The sequence below is a fragment of the Triticum urartu genome, chromosome 2A, assembly GCF_056163025.1.
Source record: "Triticum urartu cultivar PI428250 chromosome 2A, HENAU_Tu73, whole genome shotgun sequence".
NCBI classification, from domain to species: Eukaryota; Viridiplantae; Streptophyta; class Magnoliopsida; order Poales; family Poaceae; genus Triticum; species Triticum urartu.
The window spans coordinates 199,872,103-199,899,310 of record NC_141874.1 but is presented as its reverse complement, the minus strand read 5'-3'; the positions used below and the strand labels follow the sequence as shown (position 1 = coordinate 199,899,310).

The following is a 27,208-nucleotide window of genomic DNA, read 5'->3' as shown; positions in this document are numbered from 1 at the left end:
CGAAATGGTTTGAGGCCATGAAATCTGAGATATGATCCATGTATGAGAACAAAGTTTGGACTTTGGTTGACTTGCCCGATGATCGGCAAGCAATTGAGAATAAATGGATCTTCAAGAAGAAGACGGACGCTGATAGTAGTGTTACTATCTACAAAGCTAGAATTGTCGCAAAAGGTTTTCGACAAGTTCAAGGTGTTGACTACGATGAGAGCTTCTCACTCGTATCTATGCTTGAGTCTGTCCGAATCATGTTAGTAATTGCCGCATTTTAAGAAATCTGGCAAATGGATAAACAAAACTGCATTCCTTAATGAATTTATTAAAGAAGAGTTGTATATGATGCAACTAGAAGGTTTTGTCAATACGAAAGGTGCTAACAAAATGTGCAAGCTCCAGCGATCCATCTGTGGACTGGTGCAAGCATCTCGGAGTTGGAATATACGCTTTGATGAGTTGATCAAAGCATATAGTTTTATACAGACTTGCGGTGAAGCCTGTATTTACAAGAAAGTGAGTGGGAGCACTACAGCATTTCTGATAAGTATATGTGAATGACATGTTGTTGATCAGAAATAATGTAGAATTATTCTGTAAAGCATAAAGGAGTGTTTGAAAGGAGTTTTTCAAATAAAGACTTCAGTGAAGTTGCTTACATATTGAGCTTCAAAATCTATAGAGATAGATCAAGACGCTTGATAAGTTTTTTCAATGAGTACATACCTTGACAAGATTTTGAAGTAGTTCAAAATGGAGCAGTCAAAGAAAGAGTTCTTTCCTGTATTACAAGGTGTGAAGTTGAGTAAGACTCAAAGCCCGACCACGGCAGAAGATAGAAAGAGAATGAAATTCATTCCCTATGCCTTGGCCATAGGTTCTATAAAGTATGTCATGCTGTGTACCAGATCTATTGTATACCCTGCACTGATTTGGCAAGGGAGTACAATAGTGATCTAGGAGTAGATCACTGGACAGCGGTCAGAATTATCCTTAGTGAAATAAGGATATGTTTCTCGATTATGGACGTGACAAAAAGGTTCATCGTAAAGGGTTACGTCCATGCAAGTTTTTGACACTGATCCAGATGATTCTAAATCTCAATCTGGATACATATTGAAAGTGGGAGCAATTCGCTAGAGTAGCTCCGTGCAGAGCATTGTAGACATAGAATTTTGCAAAATACATACGGATCTGAATTTGGCAGGCCCGTTGACTAAATTTCTCTCACAAGCAAAACATGATCACTCTTTGGGTGTTAATCACATAGCAATGCGAACTAGATTATTGAATCTAGTAAACCCTTTGGGTGTTAGTCACATGGAGATGTGAACCAATCACATAAAGATGTGAACTATTGGTGTTAATCACATAGCGATGTGAACTAGATTATTGACTCTAGTGCAAGTGGGAGACTGAAGGAAATATGCCCTAGAGGCAATAATAAAGTTATTATTTATTTCCTTATTTCATGATAAATGTTTATTATTCATGCTAGAATTGTATTAACCGGAAACATAATACATGTGTGAATATATAAACAAACAGAGTGTCACTAGTATGCCTCTACTTGACTAGCTCGTTAATCAAAGATGGTTATGTTTCCTAACCATGAACAAAGAGTTGTTATTTGATTAATGAGGTCACATCATTAGTTGAATGATCTGATTGACATGACCCATTCCATTAGCTTAGCACCCGATCGTTTAGTATGTTGCTATTGCTTTCTTCATGACTTATACATGTTCCTATGACTATGAGATTATGCAACTCCCGTTTGCCAGAGGAACACTTTGTGTGCTACCAAACGTCACGACGTAACTGGGTGATTATAAAGGAGCTCTACAGGTGTCTCCAAAGGTACATGTTGGGTTGGCGTATTTCGAGATTAGGATTTGTCACTCCGATTGTCGGAGAGGTATCTCTGGGCCCTCTCGGTAATGCACATCACTTAAGCCTTGCAAGCATTGCAACTAATGAGTTAGTTGCGGGATGATGTATTACAGAACGAGTAAAGAGACTTGCCGGTAACGAGATTGAACTAGGTATGGGATACCGACGATCGAATCTCAGGCAAGTAACATACCGATGACAAAGGGAACAACGTATGTTGTTATGCGGTCTGACCGATAAAAGATCTTCGTAGAATATGTAGGAGCCAATATGAGCATCCAGGTTCCGCTATTGGTTATTGACCGGTGACGTGTCTCGGTCATGTCTACATTGTTCTCGAACCCGTAGGGTCCGCACGCTTAAGGTTACGATGACAGTTATATTATGAGTTTATACATTTTGATGTACCGAAGGTTGTTCGGAGTCCCGGATGTGATCACGGACATGACGAGGAGTCTCGAAATGGTCGAGACATAAAGATTGATATATTGGAAGCCTATGTTTGGATATCGGAAGTGTTCCGGGTGAAATCGGGATTTTACCGGAGTACCGGCAGGTTACCGGAACCCTCCGGGAGCTATATGGGCCTAAGTGGGCCTTAGTGGAAAAGAGAAGGCGCAGCCCAAGATGGGCCGCGCGCCCTTCCCCTCCCTTGGTCCGAATAGGACAAGGAGAGGGGGCCGGCCCCCCTCTCTCTTTTCCCCCCTCCGCGAATCCTATTCCAACTAGGATTGGGGGGGGGGGAATCCTACTCCCAGAGGGAGTAGGACTCCTCCTGGCGCGCCTCTCCTAGGCCGGCCGCACCCCCCTTGAGCCTTTATATACGGAGGCAGGGGCACCCCAGAGAAACACAAGTTGATCCACGTGATCATATTCTTAGCCGTGTGCGGTGCCCCCTTCCACCATAGTCCTCGATAATATTGTAGTGGTGCTTAGGCGAAGCCCTGCTGCAGTAGTACATCAAGATTGTCACCATGCCGTCGTGCTGACGGAACTCTTCCCCGACACTTTGCTGGATCGGAGTCCGGGGATCGTCATCGAGCTGAACGTGTGTTAGAACTCGGAGGTGCCGTAGTTTTGGTGCTTGATCGGTCGGGCCGTGAAGACGTACGACTACATTAACCAAACGCTTCCGTTGTCGATCTACAAGGGTACGTAGACCATACTCTCCCCTCTCGTTGCTATGCATCACCATGATCTTGCGTGAGCGTAGGAAAATTTTGAAATTACTACGAAACCCAACAGGCGCCCCACCCCTTCATGAACTGTCTGCCTCGTTTGGCGCAGGCGTGCCAAGAGTCGACAGCGGAGGAAGGGCGAGGAGGAGACTGCGAGAGGGCGCGAGTCTCCAACCAGCGAGCACTGACCGCGTCGACGAAGCCAGCTTGGGACAACCAAAATGTCTCAAACCAGAATGGGGGGGAGCGGTGGGCGCTCATCGGCGGAGGAGAGGAGGAGGGGGACGTGATTGGAGCCAATCCGGGTGATGGCCCGGAGGGAAGCAAGGGAGCAACGGAGGTCCCATTCCGGAGAAACTACGACCCGGTCCAGGACGGACTGGGTCGGGGCTGCCTGGCGGTTGGTCCAGGTGAACCTGGCACCAACCCGGTCAATCTCACGAAGGCCAAGATCAGCAATGCAATCGTTGAACATTTGCATCAGAGCAAAGTTGACGTTAGCATTGCTCTTGTCCTCCGCGAACCTAAGGAGATTAAAGTCACCCCTCACCACAACCGGCAGAGATGCAGCCGACACCTTCTGGTTGAGCTCCTCGAGGAAGGAGGCGAATCGGCTGTGGTCGGCGGGGCCGTAGACAATAATGACCTCCCACTTGAAGTTAATGGAGCGCTCAAAAATCTCCATGCTAACAAAGAACTGGCCCCGGTCCATACTGCCCACCTCGAAGGTGGCATCCTTCACACCTAGCAGGATGCCACCGGAATGGCCTGCGGTCCCACTAGAAGGGAGCCAATGCCAGGCGAAAAGGCGGGAGCTAAGGCGGTCAAACTCCGGGAGGGAGAAATCCGTACACATGGTCTCCTGGATGGCCACAATATCAATGTGTTCGTCCCGAATGTACTCGATGAGTTGGCGGCGGCGGCCGTCATGGCCGAAACCGCGGGGTGTATGTTAAACACTAGGGTGTATGATGTCTTTATCGGCGGCCTTAGGGGTGAAGTGCTAAAGCTTTACTTTTTAGCATATGTGATGTCTTTATCGCACACAGTTCGACGCTAGGGTGTATGTTAGATGTGTTTTAATAACACCATTCTGCATTAGTGCATTAGTGACGTCTCCTTCTTTTCGATGAATATAGCAGCTCTCATGTTATCATGCATTGAGGAACCTTTTCTCTTTTTTTTTTAAAACGCTATTGAGGAACTTTTTTGGTTATCTAGAAACCGGCTTTAGGGGTGAAGTGCTCCGGAGTACAGGACTACGATAGTTTGATTAGGGGGTCAAGTAAGCTGAAAAGAATTTAGAGAGTTTAGTACACAAAGCCAACAACTCCTGACTGAGGAGAGTAAAGTGAGAGTACGGGCATGCTGATTCATGCGCACGCACCTTGGCAACACTATGTCGTTCTCCGGTACCTTTCAATCCAGCTGGTTTTCTTCCGTGGCATGGAGCCACATCTTCGCTTCTACTAACTGTAAGCGTACACGTTTTCCCTAAACATGTCACTCCATACCAATACAGATATATACTGCTTGTATTATACTGTATCTAGCAGGTGAGTTTTTGTCGGTTGTATTTGCTCCATCAGAACTCGGAAAATTGTTCTTGCCGCGGTGCGGTGCGGTACGACCAGACGGAATAAAAGTGCACCACCGTACGTGCGGCGGCTTCCAGTTGCAGTATTTGACCATGCCACCCAACTGGCAGCCGATGGTTACGAGCAATAGCGACTAGCTAGCGCCTAGCAGTCCCTATATAACCCCCCGCCGGGCAAGCATCTGAACGACACGAAAAAGCTGTCTAGGTGCACGTAGGGTTGGCTTACACGATGGCCGCGGCAGTCACTCGCCGAGCCAACGCCCTCCGCGTCGAGGCCCCGGACGGCAACGCCGAGAGCGGGCGCGCCAGCCTAGCAGCAGACTCCCCCGCCGCCAAGCGGGCTGCCGACGCCAAGGACGACGTGTGGGTGGCCGCGGACGAGGGAGACACGTCGGGAGCCATCGCCGGCGACGGCAACCGACCGCCGCTGTTCCGGACCTTCAAGGTCAAGGGAAGCATCCTGCATCCTTACAGGTCCGTCCGCGCTGCGCGCCATTCTAGCCTGCCTGCATGCATGCATGCTGTTCTCGTACGTACGTACCGCTACGCTTCTGAAATCTGAATACGGCTGTCGTTCTGTACCAGGTTCATGATCCTCGTCCGCTTGGTCGCCATCGTCGCTTTCTTCGCGTGGCGCGTGAAGCACAAGAACCATGACGGCGTGTGGCTGTGGGCCACGTCCATGGTCGCCGACGTCTGGTTCGGCTTCTCGTGGCTCCTCAACCAGCTGCCCAAGCTCAACCCCGTCAAGCGCGTCCCCGACCTGGCCGCCCTCGCGGACCACTCCGGCGACGCCAACCTGCCGGGCATCGACATCTTCGTCACCACCGTCGACCCCGTCGACGAACCCCTCTTGTACACCGTCAACACCATCCTCTCCATCCTCGCCACCGACTACCCCGTCGACAAGTACGCCTGCTACCTCTCGGACGACGGCGGCACGCTGGTGCACTACGAGGCGATGATCGAAGTTGCCAATTTCGCTGTGCTGTGGGTTCCTTTTTGTCGGAAGTACTGTGTAGAGCCAAGATCCCCCGAGAACTATTTTGGGATGAAAACGCAGCAGTACGCCGGGAGTATGGCCGGAGAGTTCATGAGGGATCATAGGCGTGTGCGCAGAGAGTATGATGAGTTCAAGGTGAGGGTAGACTCCCTTTCCACCACCATCCGCCAACGATCTGATGCGTATAACTCGAGCAAAAAGGGAGATGGTGTACGTGCAACCTGGATGGCTGATGGGACACAATGGCCTGGTACATGGATCGAGCAGGTTGACAACCACCGGAGAGGACAACATGCTGGAATTGTTCAGGTAAGAGTTGTGAGTTGCACCTTTCGATTAGTCAATTCCTCTTAATTTATGAGTCTAGTGAGAGATCTCTGTCTTAAAGCTCAGTCGACGAAATTTGTTCGTTGGATAGTGATTTGGCGGCTTAAAAGGAAAAGGAAAGGAGACCAATTTCTCAAATTTATTGGATTAACGTGTTTTTCTCACAGGTGATACTAGGCCATCCAAGTTGTAAACCACAACTGGGATCGCCGGCGAGCGCCGACAATCCACTCGACTTCAGCAACGTTGACACGAGGCTCCCCATGCTCGTATACATGTCCCGGGAGAAGCGACCCGGTTATAACCACCAAAAGAAGGCAGGCGCCATGAACGTGATGCTCCGTGTCTCGGCGTTGCTCTCCAACGCGCCCTTCGTCGTCAACTTTGACGGCGACCACTACATCAACAACTCGCAAGCTCTCCGCGCCCCTATGTGCTTCATGCTCGACCCTCGCGACGGTCAGAACACGGCCTTTGTCCAGTTTCCTCAGCGCTTCGACGACGTCGACCCGACGGACCGCTACGCCAATCACAACCGTGTCTTCTTCGACGGCACCATGCTCTCCCTCAACGGCCTCCAAGGGCCTTCCTACCTTGGCACCGGCACCATGTTCCGCCGTGTCGCGCTCTATGGCATGGAGCCAGCACGTTACAGAGCGGAGAACATCAAGCTTGCAGGTAAGGTCAATGAGTTCGGTAGCTCGACGTCGTTCATAAACTCGATGCCGGATGGGGCAATCCAGGAGCGGTCTATCACGCCGGTGTTGGTCGACGAGGCACTCAGCAATGACCTGGCTACCCTGATGACGTGCGCCTACGAGGATGGAAGTTCATGGGGGAGAGACGTCGGGTGGGTGTACAACATCGCGACGGAGGACGTGGTGACCGGATTCCGCATGCACCGGCAAGGGTGGCGCTCCATGTATTGCTCCATGGAGCCGGCCGCCTTCCGCGGAACGGCTCCGATTAACCTCACCGAGCGCCTCTACCAGGTGCTCCGGTGGTCGGGCGGCTCCCTCGAGATGTTCTTCTCCCACAGCAATGCTCTCATGGCCGGTCGCCGGCTCCACCCTCTCCAGCGCATCGCCTACCTCAACATGTCGACCTACCCGATCGTCACGGTGTTCATCCTGGCCTACAACCTCTTCCCCGTCCTCTGGCTCTTCTCAGAGCAGTTCTACATCCAGAGGCCGTTCGGCACGTACATCATGTACCTCGTCGCCGTCATATCCATCATTCACGTGATCGGCATGTTCGAGGTGAAATGGGCGGGGATCACGCTGCTCGACTGGTGCCGCAACGAGCAGTTCTACATGATCGGGGCCACGGGCGTGTACCCGACGGCGGTGCTTTACATGGCGCTCAAGCTCGTCACCGGGAAGGGGATATACTTCAGGCTCACGTCCAAGCAGACGGACGCCTGCTCCAATGACAAGTTCGCCGACCTGTACACCGTGCGGTGGGTGCCGCTGCTGCTCCCGACCATCGTGGTGCTCGTCGTGAACGTCGCGGCCGTCGGGGCAGCGATAGGCAAGGCGGCGGCATGGGGGTTCTTCACGGACCAGGCGCGGCACGTGCTGCTCGGGATGCTGTTCAACGTGTGGATCATCGTGCTCCTCTACCCGTTTGCGCTCGGGATCATGGGGAAATGGGGGAAGAGGCCCGTCATCCTGTTCGTCATGTTGGTCATGGCCATTGGCGCCGTCGCGCTCGTGTATGTCACCTTCCATGCTCCGTACCCAGCTGATTTTTCAGAAGCTGCAGCTTCTCTTGGTGAAGCATCGGTGACCGGACCATCTGGGTAGACACGTACGGCTCATTCTTTTTACAAGTATAGTCACAGTCACTACTGCAATAATTTGAGTGTGTGTATTCGTGTCTATATAGCATGAGAACTGGTCATTGTGTGCCACTCCTCTACTTATAGAGATGTACCTATCTTTTCTTCAAAAAAATTGAAGTGCAGCTTGTGCTCTCTTCGTGTAAGAACAACTCTAGCAAACTTGAGACCATCAGTATAATTGTCGGAATTAAGGTGAACGATGACATTGGTCACTACTTCCAGACGCATAAGGGGTTGAGACAAGGGGATTCCATGTCACCTCTTCTGTTCAATATTGTAGCAGATATGTTGGCCGTAATTATTGGCAGGGCCAAGCAGAATGGTCATGTAGAGGGTCTAGTTCCTCATCTTGTTGATGAAGGGGTGTCCATTCTACAATATGCCGATGACACTATTCTGTTCATGAAACATGACATGGCTAAGGCACGTAACATGAAACTTATCTTGTGTCTATTCGAACAATTGTCTGGCTTAAACATCAATTTTCATAAGAGCGAGGTGTTCTGTTTTGGGAAGGCCAAAGACAAAGAACATACATACAGACAATTGTTTGGATGCGAATTAGGTGCCTTACCTTTCAGTTACTTGGGCATTCCGATTCATCACCGTAAGCTATCCAATAAAGAATGAAAATGTATTGAAGAACGAATTGAAAAAACACTCAGCTGCTGGAAGGGCAAGCTGATGTCTTATGGAGGTCGGCTAGTTTTGATTAACTCAGTATGGACTAGCATGCCAATGTTTTTACTTTCGTTCTTCAAAATTCCAAAAGGGGGCCGAAAGCGACTTGATTTCTTTAGATCTCGTTTCTTTTGGCAGTCTGATGAGGCCAAGAGGAAATACCGTCTCGCGCGATGGGATATCCTTTGTCGACCTAAAGACCAAGGGGGGCTCGGTGTTGAGAACTTGGAAATTAAGAATAAATGTCTTATGAGCAAATGGTTGTATAGGTTAGAGACAGAGCCGGATGGCATGTGGTCTCAAATCCCGCACAATAAGTATTTGCATTCGAAAACGCTAGCCCAGGTTACCATCAGACCGACTGATTCACCGTTCTGGAAGGGACTTATGAGAACGAAGGATATGTTCTTTCGTAGGGTCAAATTCTTGGTTGGCAACGGGATGTCAACAAGATTTTGGGAGGATACATGGTTAGGAGAGACGCCTCTGGCCTTACAATATCCCACCCTCTACAATATTGTGCAACGTAAGGAGGATTACGTAGGTATCGTCCTTCAAACTATTCCCTTGAACGTCCAGTTCAGACGTACGTTAGTGGGTGAGAGATGGACAGCCTGGATGCACTTGGTTCGGAGATTGATTGAAGTTTGACTCTCCGACATGCCGGACTCAACACAATGGAGGTTAATTAAAAATGAGATATTTACGGTGAAATCTTTTTATACGGATCTGATCAATTCTGCCCCCCTCTCAAGGTCACTACATATATGGAAGGTTAAGGTTCCTTTGCGGATTAAATTTTTTATGTGGTTTGTCCACAAGCAAGTAATACTCACAAAGGACAACTTACTTAAGAGGCGATGGGTAAGCAATTCGCGGTGTTGTTTTTGTGCTCAAGATGAGAGAATACAACATTTATTCCTTGAATGCCCACTTGCCAAGTTACTTTGGAGAACCGTTCATATAGCTTTTAATATCAACCCTCCAGTAGATATTGTGTCTTTAATGACAAAATCTCTTCTCCTATGCAGGTTATTTACCGTTGTACGCACTGACTTCGTATGTGGTCTACTCTGCACCGAACGGAGTACCAATCGCTGTTCAAGGCGGTGTGTATGCGGTTGGAGCGGGTGGCCAGGGAGGTTTTTACCCAACATGGGTGGCAGCATAATTTCCGAATCGATCCACCTTCTCCGTCGACATAGGCATAGTTTCGGCCCCATATGGCTTTACTGTTGCCACTTTGTCATTTTTATATTTTTTTTGTCAGACTGTTTGTTTCATAGCTGTGTGCATCTTAGCTATGCAGAGGCCGAGTGTCGCTCTTTATGTTTTGTATCCTCTCGATGCTACATTTTGAGTTAATAAAAGCGCCCTTTATCGAAAAAAGTAGATATTGTGTCTTTGTTTGGGACGTGGTTAGCTGGGGTTGAACAGATCATGGCAGCTCGTATTCGGATTGGAATATGTGCGTTATTATGGGCTATATGGAACTGTAGAAATGATATGATTTTTAACAGACAACACAAATTAACTTTTTTGCGGGTTATCTTCAGAGCTACAGCTTGGATCCGTACGTGGTCCTTACTCACTCCTATGGACTCCAGAGAGCCTTTGGTTACTGGGTGCAACCAATGGGAGATGGTGACTCGGGTTATATTCAACCGGTTCGGATGGCGTTCGCATAACAGGATAGGAGTCTAGAGATCTTATCCTTATTATTGCCGTATCAGTTGTTTTTGTCCGCTTGTAATTTTCCAGTTTATGTACTTTGTTTTGCTCCGTTTGTGAGCTGTAAGACCTTTACGATGATGCTTTCTGGATTTTTAATAAAAGGGCCGCATGCATCATCATGATGCAGAGGCCGGAGGTATACCTCCATTTCTAAAAAGAAATCAGTATAATTGTATGTATTTTTTTTCATGGCTGGAATGTTAGAACTAATCCGAGGCGCGTAATCAATCTACCGAGGACCAATCAATCACACGAGGCACAACATAACATTTGTTAATGAGATTCACCAACATGGCTACATCTCTGGGTCTGACTATGGACACTCCTCCCCATGATACTGCTACAATGCCAAACACCAGCCCCAGACGTCGGCACAAGCCGTCGGCTTCCCCCTGCGTACATGTGCTATTATGTTGTAATAGGTTACATAGATATTCTTCACCTTGGCAGATATTCTCTACCCCTTAGAATTTATTCATGCGTCGAACCTCCATGTATATTAGACTTGAGATTATACGACGAGCACCGCTACTACTCCCAGGCTCCACATGATTCCACCTACAATTGTAGTCCCTTCTCTTCTTCATAATCAATACTCGAGCAAAATTAAGTCACTTCTTTACTCTAGTTTGCGCTACCAACTTCCAGAGTATTCGTTCAATGTCATCACATATCGATCACTGCCTGCGTGAAAGTGAACAACTCAAATATTAGACACCATATATAAGAGTTGCCCCAACTCATTATCCTAACTCTTTCCTCACTGATGTATGAAATTTAAAATAATTTCACCATCGCCCAGCTATCACCTTAGTCAAATTCACAGGTGTCTCACTTTTTTTTCCGAATAGTTTCTTACATGTCCCACACCTATAGCACTCCGCCTTCTTATGTACTTGTCATCTGCACTTTGCCATGTGCACTGAACACCACAGAATAAACGGCCATGTACTCTCTCAGCTTTTGACAAATTCATACTTTCCATCACTTTTCTCAGATTATGCATGGTCAACCCTCATCTATCTCCTGGTATCAATAGATCCTATCACCAACTTGAACCTGATACTGCCAACACAGCTTCAACACCCTTTCCACACTTTGTCTGACCATATGTCTGACTGCCTTGCTGCTATGACCGCATCAAGCCTCTGTTATCCCGATCGAGCCCTGGATAGCTAGCCCACACCGCCTCAACCCCTACTACAAAGAACCACCGATCATCACCGTCCGATGTAGAGTAACACTTTTCCTTCAGACCATTGGGTCCCAGTCTGAACCACGTGTCTCTCGCTTTTTCCGCTGATAGGCTTCAATTTTCGGATCCTTACATAGTAACCCCTCTATCAGCATCGAGTGAAGTCTTCCACCAGACTCCTGCTCCACCCTTAACATGACTCCATGTAGCTGGCCATGCTACCCCACGCCCCATCGATTTCAAGCTCTCTCTCATGTGTACACTGCCTGGAATCAACCCTACACCATAGTCTTGTAGAAGCCCACAAGTCCTCAGACCTACACCATGTGTTTCCATGCTGAGAACTCAGCCACCATCAGCATCATGCTCATGTGTCATCGTCGCTGAAATCATTACCGTCTTCTACACCAACCGTGTTGGAAATATGCCTTAGAGGCAATAATAAATGCTACTGTTTTATTTCCATGTTCATAATCATGTTTATATTCTATGCTATAGTTGCAATGGTCCTTGAGCCTGTATATCCATAAAGGCTCAGAGGAAAACCCATGTGCATGTGTGGAACAATAAACGGTAAAATGTATTCCTGGTCGTGCCTCTAAGACTAGCTAAAGTGTTGCATGATGGTTATGTTTTCCTGATCATGGGCATGAGTATGCTGGTAACTTTAATGACACGGTGTTAGAAGAACATTTGTGTTGAACTGTCCCAATTGTTGTTATGCCATGAGATACGTTCTTCATAAGTTAATGGTTGTAACACAGAGAAAGTTAGATGTTTGCACAATTTCTTAGACCATGAGAGTACCGAGTTCCTTTATGGAAATCCAACTCGGTGCCTAGGCTCATCTGCTCCCGCTCAGAAACAAAATGAAAACAAATACTAGAAAAATTCAAAAAAACATCCAATTTTTTGTGTGGTAGATAATTTGATGATTGAGGTCCGCTCCAAATTTCAACTCATTTGGACATCTAAGCAGCTCTCGGCAAAATAAATAAATTCAGGATCTATAAAAAGGTTTACCGTTCACACACTGTTCTAGCCAATTTGTCTTTTTGCCGAGAGCTGCTCAAATGTCCAAATGAGTTGAAATTTGAAGCGGACCTCACGCATCAAATTATCTACCACACAAAGAATTGGATTTTTTTTGAATATTTATAGTATTTGTTTTGATTTTTTTCTGAGCGCGGGTGCAGATGAGCCCGGGACCAGAAACTCTGCGTCCTTTCCTTCATACTTACTTCATGAACTTTGGGAATCGTTAAATGTCATCTGTCCACGGTTCCGCTATTGATCATTGATCAAAAAGTGTTTAGGACATGTCAATATTTCAGCGAACCTATAGAGTCACATGCTTAAGGGTCATCTATCTACTGAGTACTAGGAGGTTAGTAGCTTGAGAGAAAGTCACTGGAAAAGTTTCGGAGACGATGGAAATGTTTCAGAGAGAAAACCGAAAGTGCTTCGTAGTAACCGAAAAAGTTCCGGGGAAAACCAAAAATACCATCAAGTCGGATATGTTTTGGAGTGCGTCCGAAATTTTTCGAATGGTTTCAAAAATACTCAAGGACGTCCCAGAATTTTTCGGACAACCCCAGGGGCAGCAAACACAAAGAACATCATGTTGGGAGGGGTTTCCCTGGGGAGACAACCTCCCTGTTTTGCTGGATGGTGTTGGAGGGGCGCCCCTTTGGGGTGTTGTGTTGAGGGACAGCAACCCCATATGCGGAGAGTGTTGGGAGGTGGGCCCCCCTTGGGGAAGCCACCTCCACCCATTTTAGCCAAGGTAAGGGGGCATCGAGGACATGCCCCCCTTTAGGGATGATGTTGGTGAGGAAGGGGCATCACGCAGAGGTAGCGTATGTATGTATCACACCCCATGTTGATTGCAATGCACTCATATTTGGCATCGTGCGAGTGTTGGTGGCGAGGTGCTTAGTTATAGGCTACCAGGGCAGCGCATTGTTGTCGCTCTCCGACGGTTACTGTCGACGGCGTTCCTCACATATGTGTAGATGTAGGCATGATGTCGTCCCTTTTGCATTTCTTACCTTCCATGACCAGGGAGCTGCAGGCGATGATATGCGTCGCCCATAGCGACCGCGAGGCTCTCGCCGCCCCGGTCGCCTAACAGCAGTCTCCCGCTAATGGGTCGGCCTAGCAGCATCGTTTTTACCCTAGGTGTTTTTTACTTAGTTCCTCTTTTAAACTAGGTCAGTTTTAATTTAAAAATCTCATGAAATTGTAAAATTTTCTCGAATTAAAAAATCCTGCATTAAAACAATGTTTTCAAATTAGAAAAAAACATTCATCAAAAAATGTTCTCCAATTCACAAAACAATCTTGTTTCTAAAAATGTTCAAGAAATTCAGAAAATGTTAGCAAAATTCAGTAAAAAGTCTCGAATTCAACAAAATGTTCAAGGACTCGAAAAAATGTTGACAAAGAATTTTTTAAATTTTTATCAATTTTAAATTTTGTGGTAATTATTTGAAATTGTGAACAAAATTTAGAAAATACCAAACATTTATTCAAAAATGAAAATATATTTTGAAATTTTAGACAAACTTTGAAATTATGAAAACAGCATGAACAATTTTTTAATGTTTGAACAAATTTGGAATAGGGAATATTTTTTGAAATTTTGAAATGTGATTTCTTTTGAAATTTGCTGAATATTTGTGAATATGTGACAACATTGAAAAACAGGAACAGGCTGAAATTTAGAAGAAAATTTTAAGTTTGACCTTTTAAAAAAATCAAACGTTCTTTAACATGTTCCAAACATCATCTTTTTAATACGTGAAGAAATTTTGAGAACGGGAGAATTTTTGAAATCTCTAATACATTCTAAAATGCGGACACTTCCTGAATATGTGAACAAATTTTGAAAAACAGATAAAACTGAAATTCCAACTTTTTTAAAAAATGTGTTTTTTTAAATCGGGAACAACCTAGGAAAGAAAAAGGAAAAATAATGAGTAAAAAAAGAAGAAAAAAGAGGGGTTCCCCCTAGGGGACAGCCTCCCCCATTTTTGAATGTGCGAGGTTCTATCCGAAGGACTGGTCAAGGGAGAAAATCCTCGCGGTTGGGAGGTTGTAAATTCTTAGCTGTGGGGATTTGCACGAACAATCTTGACCAATTCTACTTTCTTTGTGCTACGAGTTGGTAACGATCAGATCAAACCTTGTATGCATCTTCATAATGGTCCTAGACTGATGCGTATGATGAAATATTTTTGGGTTTATGTTACATTACCCTAAAAAATGACCTCCCTGTCGATCTGTTACACTGCTAGTCCGACCTAGCCAAACTTATCTCTCAACTCAGCCTTGATCAGCTCTCATGACCATGCCATGATCTGGATCTAGCACACAACACACGAACATCTTTCATGTGGGCTTCGTCCACCAACGTACTTGCAGGTAGGGGCGAAGCTACAAGGTGGACACTGTGGGTCGTGGTGTTGGGAAACGTAACATGCAATTTCAAAAAAAATCCTATGCTCACGCAAGATCTACTTAGGAGATGTATAGCAACGAGAGGGGGAGAGTGTGTCCACGTACCCTCGTAGACCGAAAGCGGAAGCGTTTGACAACGCGGTTGATGTAGTCGAACTTCTTCTAGATCCGACCGATCAAACACCGAACGTACGGCACCTTCGAGTTCTGCACACGTTCAGCCCGATGAGGTCCTTCGTCCTATTGATCCAGCAAAGGTGTCGAGGAAGAAGATGAGTTCCATCATCACGACAGCGTGGTGACGGTGATGGTGAAGTGATCCGCGTAGGGCTTCACCTAAACACTATGAAGATATGACCGGAGGCGTAAACTGTGGAGGAGGGCGCCGCACACGGCTAACAATTGTTGGTGTCTATTCTAGGCGCCCCCTCCTCACGTATATATAGGTGGGAGGGAGAGGGGAGCAGCCTTGGGGCACCCCAAGTAGGAGCAATCCTACTTGAGGACCTCCCCCAATTCGGCCACCCCCCTTTCCTTATTTTCGGAGAGGGAAGGAAAGAGAGGGGGAGAGGGAAGGAAGGGGGGAATCCTATTCCCTCTTTTTTCCTTTCCCTTCCCCTCTTTCCTTCTCCTTCTTGGCCGGCCCATATGGAGGGTGCACCAGCCCCTTGTGGCTAGTGTGTTTTCCCTCTTGGCCCATAAGGCCCATATCTTTTGCCGGGGGTGTCTGGAACACTTCTGGTGACCTGATATGTACCCGGCACCCTCCGGAACACTTCCGGTGTCCGAATTCCATAGTCCTATATATCAATCTTTACCTCTCGGTCATTTCAAGACTCGTCGTCATGTCTGTGATCTCATCCGGGACTCCGGACAACATTCGGTCACCAAATCACATAACTCATATAATACTAGATTGTCATCGAACGTTAAACATGCGGACTCTACGGGTTTGAGAACTATGTAGACATGACCAAGACACCTCTCCGGTCAATAACCAATAGCGGAACCCAGATGCTCATATTGGCTCCAACATATTCTACGAAGATCTTTACCGGTCGATGTTGGGGAACATAGTATTTCAAAAAAATCCTATGATCACGCAATATCTATCTAGGATAAGCATATCAACAAGCGGGGAGAGTGTGTCCACGTACCCTCGTAGACCGAAAGCGGAAGCGTTTAGTAACGCGGTTGATGTAGTCGAACGTCTTCGCGATCCAACCGATCAAGTACCGAACGCACGGCACCTCCGCGATCTGCACATGTTCAGCTCGGTGACGTCCCTCGAATTCTAGATCTAGCTAAGGCCCAGGGAGAGTTTCGTCTGCATGACGGCATGGTGACAGTGATGATGAAGTTACCGACGCAGGGCTTCGCCTAAGCACTACGACAATATGACTGAGGTGGAAAAATATGGAGGGGGCACCGCACACAACTAAGAAATCAACTTGTGTGTCTATGGGGTGCCCCCTCCCCCGTATATAAAGGAGGGGAGGATGAGGAGGAGGGCCGGCCTCAAGGGGCACGCCGAAAGGGGGGATTCCTACTCCTAGTAGGAGTAGGTTTCCCCCTTTCCTAGTCCAAGTAGGAGAAGAAGGAAGGAGAGGGAGAGGGAGAAGGAAAGAGGGGGGCGCCGCCCCCTCCTAGTCCAATTCGGACCAGCCCATGGGGGGCGCGCTGCCTCCCCTTCTCGCCCTTCTCTCCTTTGCAGTAAAGCCCAATAAGGCCCAATACTTCCCCCGGTGAATTCCCGTAACTCCCTGGTTCTCTGAAAAATACCCGAATCACTCGGAACCTTTCCGATGTCCGAATATAGCCTTCCAATATATGAATCTTTACCTCTCGACCATTTCGAGACTCCTCGCCATGTCCGTGATCTCATCCGGGACTCCGAACAAACTTCGGTCATCAAATCACATAACTCATAATACAAATCGTCATCGAACGTTAAGCGTGCGGACCCTACGGGTTTGAGAACTATGTAGACATGACTGAGACACATCTCTGGTCAATAACCAATAGCGGAACCTGAATGCTCATATTGTCTCCTACATATTCTATGAAGATCTTTATCGGTCAAACCGCATAACAACATACGTTGTTCCCTTTGTCATCGGTATGTTACTTGCCCGAGATTCGATCGTCGGTATCATCATACCTAGTTCAATCTCGTCACCGACAAGTCTCTTTACTCGTTCTGTAATGCATCATCTTGTAACTAACTCATTAGTCACATTTCTTGCAAGGCTCATAGTGATGTGCATTACCGAGAGGGCCCAGAGATACCTCTCCGATACACGGAGTGACAAATCCTAATCTCTATCTATGCCAACTCAACAAACACCATCGGAGACACCTGTAGAGCATCTTTATAATTACCCAGTTACGTTGTGACATTTGATAGCACACTAAGTGTTCCTCCGGTATTCGGGAGTTGCATAATATCATAGTTATAGGAACATGTATAAGTCATGAAGAAAGTAATAGCAATAAACTAAACGATCATAGTGCTAAGTTAACGGATGGGTCTTGTCCATCACATCATTATCTAATGTGATCCCGTTCATCAAATGACAACACATGTCTATGGTCAGGAAACATAACCATCTTTGATTAACGAGCTAGTCAAGTAGAGGCATACTAGGGACACTCTGTTTGTCTATGCATTCACACATGTACTAAGTTTTCGGTTAATACAATTCTAGCATGAATAATAAACATTTATCATGATATAAGGACATATAAATAACAACTTTATTATTGCCTCTAGGGCATATTTCCTTCAGTCTCCCACTTGCACTAGAGTCAATAATCTAGTTCACATCGTCATGTGATTTCACACCAATAGTTCACATCTTTATGTGATTAGTTCACATCTTCATGTGACTAATACCCAAAGGGTTTACTAGAGTCAGTAATCTAGTTGACATTGCTATGTGATTAACACCCAAAGAGTGATCATGTTTTGCTTGTGAGAGAAGTTTAGTCTACGGATCTGCAACATTCAGATCCGTTTGTATTTTGCAAATTTCTGTGTCTACAATACTCTACACGGAGCTACTCTAGCTAATTGTTCCCACTTTCAATATGTATCTAGATCGAGACTTAGAGTCATCTAGATTGGTGTCAAAAGTTTGCATCGACGTAACTCTTTACGACGAACTCTTTTATCACCTCCATAACCGAGAAATATTTCCTTAGTCCTCTAAGGATAATTTTAACCATTGTCTAGTGATCTACTACTAGATCACTATTGCACTCCCTTGCCAAAATCATGCTAAGGTATACAATAGGTCTGGTACATAGCATAGCATACATTATAGAACCTATGACTGAGGCATAGGGAATGACTTTTCATTCTCTTTCTATTTTCTGCCGTGGTCGGGTTTTGAGTCTTTACTCAACTTCACACCTTGCAACACATGCAAGAACTCCTTCTTTGACTGTTCCATTTTGAACTACATTAAAAACTTGTCAAGGTGTCGGTGTACAAAAGTGGGGGCTCTCCTTTTGCACCCTTTTACTTGTGCACGGGCAGTTAGAGCCGCGCCCAGGGCCACACTAAGTAGGGAAAATGAGGGATGTCGGAGCACAAGACGACCACAACAACACCAAGACCAGAGACGCAAAGAGAGCAAGAGGGCGAGGTGGACTCCCCTGGCAAGACTCTTGCCAGGGTGGCTTACGCAGCCTCGGAAAGATCCTTGCCAGGGCAACTTGCCTGACGCCAACAGAGCACGCCACCCTTGAGCCCAAGGGGTTCCCACGCCATATTGGAACCAAGGCTCGGGAGGCACCTCCATGGTGGCATGCAGATCTTTGTAGAGATCATAGATACACAAGATCAGATGAGAACCAGAAGACAACGACCCTTGGCGAAATCCTTGCCAAGGAGATCCACGAGACCCCCGGCAAGACCCTTGCCGGGGACGACCGCGGTGCCGCAGCGAGACCCTTATTGGGCCCTCGGCAAGACCCTTGCCGAGGACGCCCGCGGGGCCACAGCCAGGCCCGCGTCTGCCAAAGCCTCCACCGCCGCTCCCATACAGCTGCCAGCTCGACCAGCTGGGCAGGCATCTGCGTGGTTGCACGCGGCCTCGACACCAACTCATCAAGCACCTGCGTGGTGGCATGCAGATCTTCATGAAGGCTCCACCACCGTGCCAGCCCAGCAGCCAGCCAACGTGGCGTTACAACGCCTCGTCATCTTGGACGCGCGTCGGAGCCAGGCGAGGCGACGACAGCTGGGAAGAGCTTCTTTGTCGTCCCCAATAAAGCAAGAGGGGCACGTCGGTAGTGCATTAAATGCGTTTGTCCGACGATGCCAGGGGATAGACTTAGCCCCTGTACACCTTTCCACCTCCTGTGTGCCACTGTGGCAACCCCTTTTTGTCTATAAAAGGAGGCCCGAGGCGTACTGGAGGGGGATTCAGATCTTTTGGACTAGAGAGCCACAACAGCTAGTTCAAGAACACAAGAACACCTGAATACACATCAAAGCAGGACTAGGGTTTTATGCGTCTCCGCGGCCCGAACCTGGGTAAACGATTTGTGTGCTGACCGCCAGACCCGCTCTTTGCACAACCCCGCGCCCGCCAACCGTAGAAGGGATCCCAGTGACCCCATAGGTGTCGTTTCCCACCGACATCTCGGGCGCGCCAGGTAGGGGGTGCGCAGTTGTGAGAATCCGGTCTAGCAGTTAGTTTAGCAGTTCTTCATCGCCATGGCTCCCAAGAAGAAGATGATCACAGCGATCGGCTCGTCGGGGGCCGAACGGCCCGTACCAGTGCGGGTGAGTGGTGGGGCGGTCTCAGACGGAGGCCGAGGGGCGGCTCATGAACACCCGCATCGCTCTAGCAGCCAAAGCCTGGCGAGCGGCATCGTTCGTGCGCGAGACGACGGGCCACACGCCACCAAATCCAAAGACGGAGCCAGGCCCCCCGCAGGCGGCGCGGGGCCCTCCAGGGGCGGCGTCGTGCCACCCACGGGCGGCGCGGTGACTTCTGAGGCGCCTACGCCGGCGCTCCCGATGCGCTCTTCCTAGGTTGTGTGCGACGAGCAGCGTCACCACGCTGGCGACCCTGGGCACCGTCGTGGGAAGAGTCATGTGCATCATTCGTGGGACGTAGAAGGCCAGCACGCGCGCCGAAGTGCTGGTGAAAACGGCGTACAGCCCCCGGGCCATGATAGAGCTCCTTCTAACATGGTTAGAAGTCGGAGCGCATCAGGGTCCACGCAACTTTCGCCACCACCCACGCCAGCGGAAGCTTTGGCACGCGCGCAGTTGCTCCTTGACTTTCCTCCTGCTACGAAGAAACTCGATGAGTGGAGAGCCACCATCTGAAGCCTCGTCGGCGTTGCCAACAAAGATGAGCCACGACCAGCGGGGCCCTCTGGCCGGCACTCCGTCGAGCTGCCGCATGCCAGTGGTGGAAGGATCGGGGGCGCTGCGGCCACGGTGCACTCTCCTCCTCCACGCCAGCCACCGCGGGTGTCGATCCATCGCGACGATGCTTGTGATAACATTTCCGTAGTGTCGTCCGACCCACGGACCCACCGCGACCAGCACCAAATTCTTCGAGAGTGAGCCCGTGAAGACGCTCGAACCACCATCGAACGTCGGCGCGATGCGTGCCACCAGTCAGATAGGCGGGCAGGGCCCACTATGGACCACCCAGCACTGGGGGCTCTGGCGACCTACCCTACGAGGTGGGTTGCCCGGCCTTTACCCGTGAGCTGCTGCAGTTCCAGTGGCCCTCCCACCGCACGTTCAAGCAAGAGGTTGGCGAGAAGTACAACGGCAAGACCCACCCGTCAGAGTTCCTCAGCATCTACACCATCGCGATGCAAGCTGCTGGAGCCCGCGACGACAAGGTGCTTGCCAATTACTTCCCGCTGTCACTCAAACCCAATGTCATGTCATGGCTGATGCACTTGCCGGCGGATTCCATTTCTTCTTGGTCGGACTTGTGCCATGAGTTCGTTGGCGCCTTTACCGGAGGCCACCAAGCTCATGGCCAGGCAAGCGATTTGCATATCATCCCCCAGAAGGAAGGTGAAACCCTGCGCAAGTACATACAGAGGTTCAGCCGGGTGCAATACAACATCCCAGATGTTCATCCCGTCGCCATGATCAGCGCATTCCATCAGAATGTGCGCAACCGCAAGATGCGTGAAGAGCTGGCGATGAACAAGGTCAAGGATATGGCCGAACTTTATGTTCTGGCTGATAGGTGCACTCGAGCGAAAGAGGGGATGAAGTACCCCGGCGAGGACGCCGGCGCGGAAACTGACTCTACAGACGAAGACACGGCCACCCCGACGAAAAAGGGTCGGCGCCGCAACAGGAAGCGCAAGGGTAAGACCGTGCTTGCCATCGAGGGGTCCAAGGACACCGATGCTGCCAAGATGGCCAAGGCAGATGACCCCGGCAAGGAAATTGCCGGGTGCGCCTGCCGAGCCTTGGCGGGCGCCGACAAGCCAGGAGGCTCCGACAAGCAAAATTGCAACATCCACCGCACCAAGGGCCACGACCTCCAAAACTGCCAGCAAGTCGACCTGCTTGCTGAGAAGAAAAAATCCGAGTATGAGAGGCGGGACAAGGAGAAGGGACAGGATGGTGCCGAGGGGTCTGGCAAGAAGCGTAGCGGCCAAGGAGGCCGCCGCGGAAAGGATAATCAGCAAGAGAGGCCCGCTCGGGGCCGCGACAAGAAGCAAGAAGATGATGATCATGAAGAGGATGACGAGTCCGGCGAGCACGAGTTCCAGAAGGCTACAGAGTCCATGTGCGTCGACGGTGGCGTGATGTCTACTACACAACCTTCTTCTTGTAGACGTTGTTGGGCCTCCAAGTGCAGAGGTTTGTAGGACAGTAGCAAATTTCCCTCAAGTGGATGACCTAAGGTTTATCAATCCGTAGGAGGCGTAGGATGAAGATGGTCTCTCTCAAGCAACCCTGCAACCAAATAACAAAGAGTCTCTTGTGTCCCCAACACACCCAATACAATGGTAAATTGTATAGGTGCACTAGTTCGGCGAAGAGATGGTGATACAAGTGGTATATGGATAGTAGATATGAGTATTTGTAATCTGAAATTATAAAAACAGCAAGGTAGCAAGTGATAAAAGTGAGCATAAACGGTATTGCAATGTGTGGAAACAAGGCCTAGGGTTCATACTTTCACTAGTGCAAGTCCTCTCAACAATACTAACATAATTGGATCATAAAACTATCCCTCAACATGCAACAAAGAGTCACTCCAAAGTCACTAATAGCGGAGAACGAACGAAGAGATTATGGTAGGGTACGAAACCACCTCAAAGTTATTCTTTCCAATCAATCCGTTGGGCTATTCCTATAAGTGTCACAAACAGCCCTAGAGTTCGTACTAGAATAACACCTTAAGACAGAAATCAACCAAAACCCTAATGTCACCTAGATACTCCAATGTCACCTCAAGTATCCGTGGTTATGATTATACGATATGCGTCACACAATCTCAGATTCATCTATTCAACCAACACAAAGGACCACAAAGTGTGCCCCAAAGATCTACCGGAGAATCACGACGAAAACGTGTGCCAACCCCTATGCATAGGTTCATGAACCCGCAAGTTGGTCACCTTAACATACATCAAGTGGCACGCGGTATCCCATTGTCACCACAGATATCCATGGCAAGACATACATCAAGTGTTCTCAAATCTTTAAAGACTCAATCCGATAAGATTACTTCAAAGGGGAAACTCGATTCATTACAAGAGAGAAGAGGGGGGAAGAAACATCGTAGGATCCAAATATAATAGCAAAGCTCGCGATACATCAAGATCGTATCATCTCAAGAACACGATAGAGAGAGATCGAACACATAGCTACTGGTACATACCCTCAGCCCCGAGGGAGAACTACTCCCTCCTCATCATGGAGAGCACTGGGATGATGAAGATGGCCACCAGTGAGGGTTCCCCCCTCCGGCAGGGTGCCGGAACAGGGTCCCGATTGACTTTTGGTGGCTGCGGAGGCTTCTGGCAGCGGAACTCCCGATCTATCTTGCGTTCCGGAAGTTTTAGGTCACGTGGGTATATATGGGTGCAGGGAGGACGTCGGAGGAGCCACGGGGGTCCCACGAGACAGGGGGCGCGCCCTAAGGGGGCGCCCCCCACCCTCGTGAGCACCTCGTGTCTCCCCTGACGTGGGGTCCAAGTTCATCAGGTGTGTTTCCTTCCAAAAATAACTTCTCCAGTTGATTTCGTTCCGTTTCGACTCCGTCTGATATTCATTTTCTTCGAAACACTGAAATAGGCATAAAACAACAAATCTGGGCTGGGCATCCGGTTGATAGGTTAGTCCCAAAAGTAATATAAAAGTGGATAATAAAGCCCAATATTGCCCAAAACAGTAGATAATATAGCATGGAGCAATCAAAAATTATAGATACGTTGGAGACGTATCAAGCATCCCCAAGCTTAATTCCTGCTCGTCCTCGAGTAGGTAAATGATAAAAACAGAATTTTTGATGCTGAGTGCTACTTGGCATAATTTTAATGTAATTCTTCTTACTTGTGACATGAATATTCTGATCCATAAGATTCAAGACAAAAGTTTAATATTGACATAAAAACAATAATACTTCAAGCATACTAACTAAGCAATCATGTCTTCTCAAAATAACATGGCCAAAGAAAGCTATCCCTACAAAATCATATAGTCTGGCTATGCTCTATCTTCACCACACAAAATATTTAAATCATGCACAACCCCGATGACAAGCCAAGCAATTGTTTCATACTTTTGATGTTCTCAAAAAATTTCAATCTTCACGCAATACATGAGCGTGAGCCATCGACATAGCACTATAGGTGGAATAGAATGGTGGTTGTGGAGAAGACAAAAAGGAGAAGATAGTCTCACATCAACTAGGCGTATCAACGGGCTATGGAGATGCCCATCAATAGATATCAATGTGAGTGAGTAGGGATTGCCATGCAACGGATGCACTAGAGCTATAAATGTATGAAAGCTCAACAAAAGAAACTAGTGGGTGTGCATCCAACTCACTTGCTCACGAAGACCTAGGGCATTTTGAGGAAGCCCATCATTGGAATATACAAGCCAAGTTCTATAATGAAAGATTCCCACTAGTATATGAAAGTGACAACATAGGAGACTCTCTATCATGAAGATCATGGTGCTACTTTGAAGCACAAGTGTGGTAAAAGGATAGTAGCATTGCCCCTTCTCTTTTTCTCTCATTTTTTATTTTTTTATTTGGGCCTTCTCTTTTTTTATGGCCTCTTTTCTCTTTTTTTATTTGGGCTTCTTTGGCCTCTTTTATTTATTTATTTATTTATTTTCGTCCGGAGTCTCATCCCGACTTGTGGGGGAATCATAGTCTCCATCATCCTTTCCTCACTGGGACAATGCTCTAATAATGATGATCATCACACTTTTATTTACTTACAACTCAAGAATTACAACTCGATACTTAGAACAAGATATGACTCTATATGAATGCCTCCGGCGGTGTACCGGGATATGCAATGACTCATGAGTGACATGTATGAAAGAATTATGAATGGTGGCTTTGCCACAAATACGATGTCAACTACATGATCATGCTAAGCAATATGACAATGATGGAGTGTGTCATAAAGGAACGGTGGAAAGTTGCATGGCAATATATCTCGGAATGGCTATGGAAATGCCATAATAGGTACGTATGGTGGCTGTTTTGAGGAAGGCATATGGTGGGTTTATGGTACCGGCGAAAGTTGCGCGGTACTAGAGAGGCTAGCAATGGTGGAAGGGTGAGAGTGTGTATAATCCATGGACTCAACATTAGTCATAAAGAACTCACATACTTATTGCAAAAATCTATTAGTTATCGAAACAAAGTACTACGCGCATGCTCCTAGGGGGATAGATTGGTAGGAAAAGACCATCGCTCGTCCCCGACCGCCACTCATAAGGAAGGCAATCAATAAATAAATCATGCTCCGACTTCATCACATAACGGTTCACCATACGTGCATGCTACGGGAATCACAAACTTCAACACAAGTATTTCTCAAATTCACAACTACTCAACTAGCATGACTCTAATATTACCATCCTCATATCTCAAAACAGTCATCAAGTATGAAACTTCTCTTAGTATTCAACACGCTCATAAGAGAATTTTATTATTAATCTTGTATACCTAGCATATTAGGATTTTAAGCAAATTACCATGCTATTTAAGACTCTCAAAATAATCTAAGTGAAGCATGAAAGTTCATCTATTTCTTCAAAATAAAACTACGACCATGTTCTAAAAGATATAAATGAAGCACTAGAGCAAATGACAAACTACTCCGAAAGATATAAGTGAAGATCAATGAGTAGTCGAATAATTATGCAACTATGTGAAGACTCTCTAACATTTAATAATTTCAGATCTTGGTACTCTATTCAAACAGCAAGCAAAGCAAAATAAAATGACATTCTAAGAATGGCAAACATCATGTGAAGAATCAAAAACTTAGGATCAAGCGAAACTAACCGATAATTGTTGAAGAAGAAAGGTGGGATGCCAACCGGGGCATCCCCAAGCTTAGACTCTTGAGACTTCTTGAAATATTATCTTGGGGTGCCTTGGGCATCCCCAAGCTTGAGCTTTTGTATCTCCTTAATTCCTCTCATATCACGGTCTCCCTAAATCTCAAAAGCTTCATCCACACAAAATTCAACAAGACTCGTGAGATAAGTTAGTATAAACCATTGCCAAAAACCTTATCATACTCTACTGTAGCAAATCACTAAAATTATTATTCAACATTTCATACTAAATTCCTCTGCATATTTAATAGTCCTATCCTCAAATAGAATCATTAAAGAAGCAAACATATGCAAACAAGGCAAACATAACAGCAATCTGCCTAAACAGGATAGTCTGTAAAGAATGCTGCAACATCCATACTTCCCTAACTCCAAAAATTATGAAAGAAAATTCCGACTGTAGTAAATTTATCAGAGCTTAATATGCAAAAGGTTTCATCATTTTATCACATTCTGACTTTTCTAGGGAATTATTGCAACAGCGGTAAACTTTCTGTTTTCAAACAGCAACATGTATACTTGTAACATAGGCATAGTAAAGGCTATCAATGCCACTTTTATTGAAATAAAAGATGCAAAACATTGTTCTAAATAACAGCAAGCAAATCCTAACAAAATAAATTGACGCTCCAAGCAAAACACATATCATGTGGCGAATAAAAATATAGCTCCAAGTAAAGTTACCGATGAACGAAGGCGAAAGAGGGGATGCCTTCCGGGGCATCCCCAAGCTTAGGCTCTTGGCTATCCTTGAATATTACCTTGGGGTGCCTCGGGAATCCCCAAGCTTAGGCTCTTGCTACTCCTTATTCCATAGTCCATCGAATCCTTACCCAAAACTTGAAAACTTCACAACACAAAACTTAACATAGAAAACTCGTAAGCTTTGTTAGTATAAGAAAGCAAATCACCATCATAAGGTACTGTAATTAACTCATTCTAAATTCATATTTGTGTTAAACCTACTGTATTCCAAATTCTCTATGGTTTATAAACTATTTTAGTAGCCATAGGTTCATCAAAATAAGTAAACAACACATGAAAAACAGAATCTGTCAAAAACAGAACAGTCTGTAGTAATCTGGATCAAACGTATACTTCTTGAACTCATAAAATTATCAAATAAATTTTTGGACCTGAGGAATTTATCTATTAATAATCTTCAAAAAGAATTAACTAAATATCACTCTCCAAATAAAAATGGCAGCAATTCTCGTGAGCGCTAAAGTTTCTGTTTTTGACAGCATGATCAACAAGACTTTCCCCAAGTCTTCCCAAAGGTTCTACTTGATACAAACACTAATTAAAGACATAAAACCACATATAAACATAGGCTAGATTGATTATTTATTACTAAACAGGAACAAAAAGCAAGGAAAAAAATAAAATTGGGTTGCCTCCCAACAAGCGCTATCGTTTAATGCCCCTAGCTAGGCATGATGATTTCAATGATGCTCACATAAAGGATAAGAATTGGAACATAAAGAGAGCATCATGAAGAATATGACTAGCGCATTTAATTCTAAAATGCTTCCTATGCATAGGGATTTTGTGATCAAACGACTTGTGGAAACAATAATCAATTAGCATAGGAGGGCAAAACAAGCATAACTTCAAAATTTTAAGCACATAGAGAGGAAACTTGATATTATTGCAATTCCTACAAGCATATATTCCTCCCTCATAATAATTTTCAGT

General features: G+C 46.6%; 1 protein-coding gene across 1 annotated transcript; it reads left to right on the top strand.

Annotated features, from left to right (window-relative positions):
* Positions 1-4,841: 4,841 nt before the first annotated feature.
* LOC125528360 (mixed-linked glucan synthase 2) lies at positions 4,842-8,035 on the top strand. The gene is made up of 3 exons (XM_048692833.2): positions 4,842-5,139; positions 5,251-5,977; positions 6,163-8,035. Exons 1-3 carry the CDS (start codon positions 4,895-4,897, stop codon positions 7,798-7,800), a joined length of 2,610 nt encoding a protein of 869 aa, XP_048548790.1. The 5' UTR covers positions 4,842-4,894; the 3' UTR covers positions 7,801-8,035.
* Positions 8,036-27,208: the final 19,173 nt, after the last annotated feature.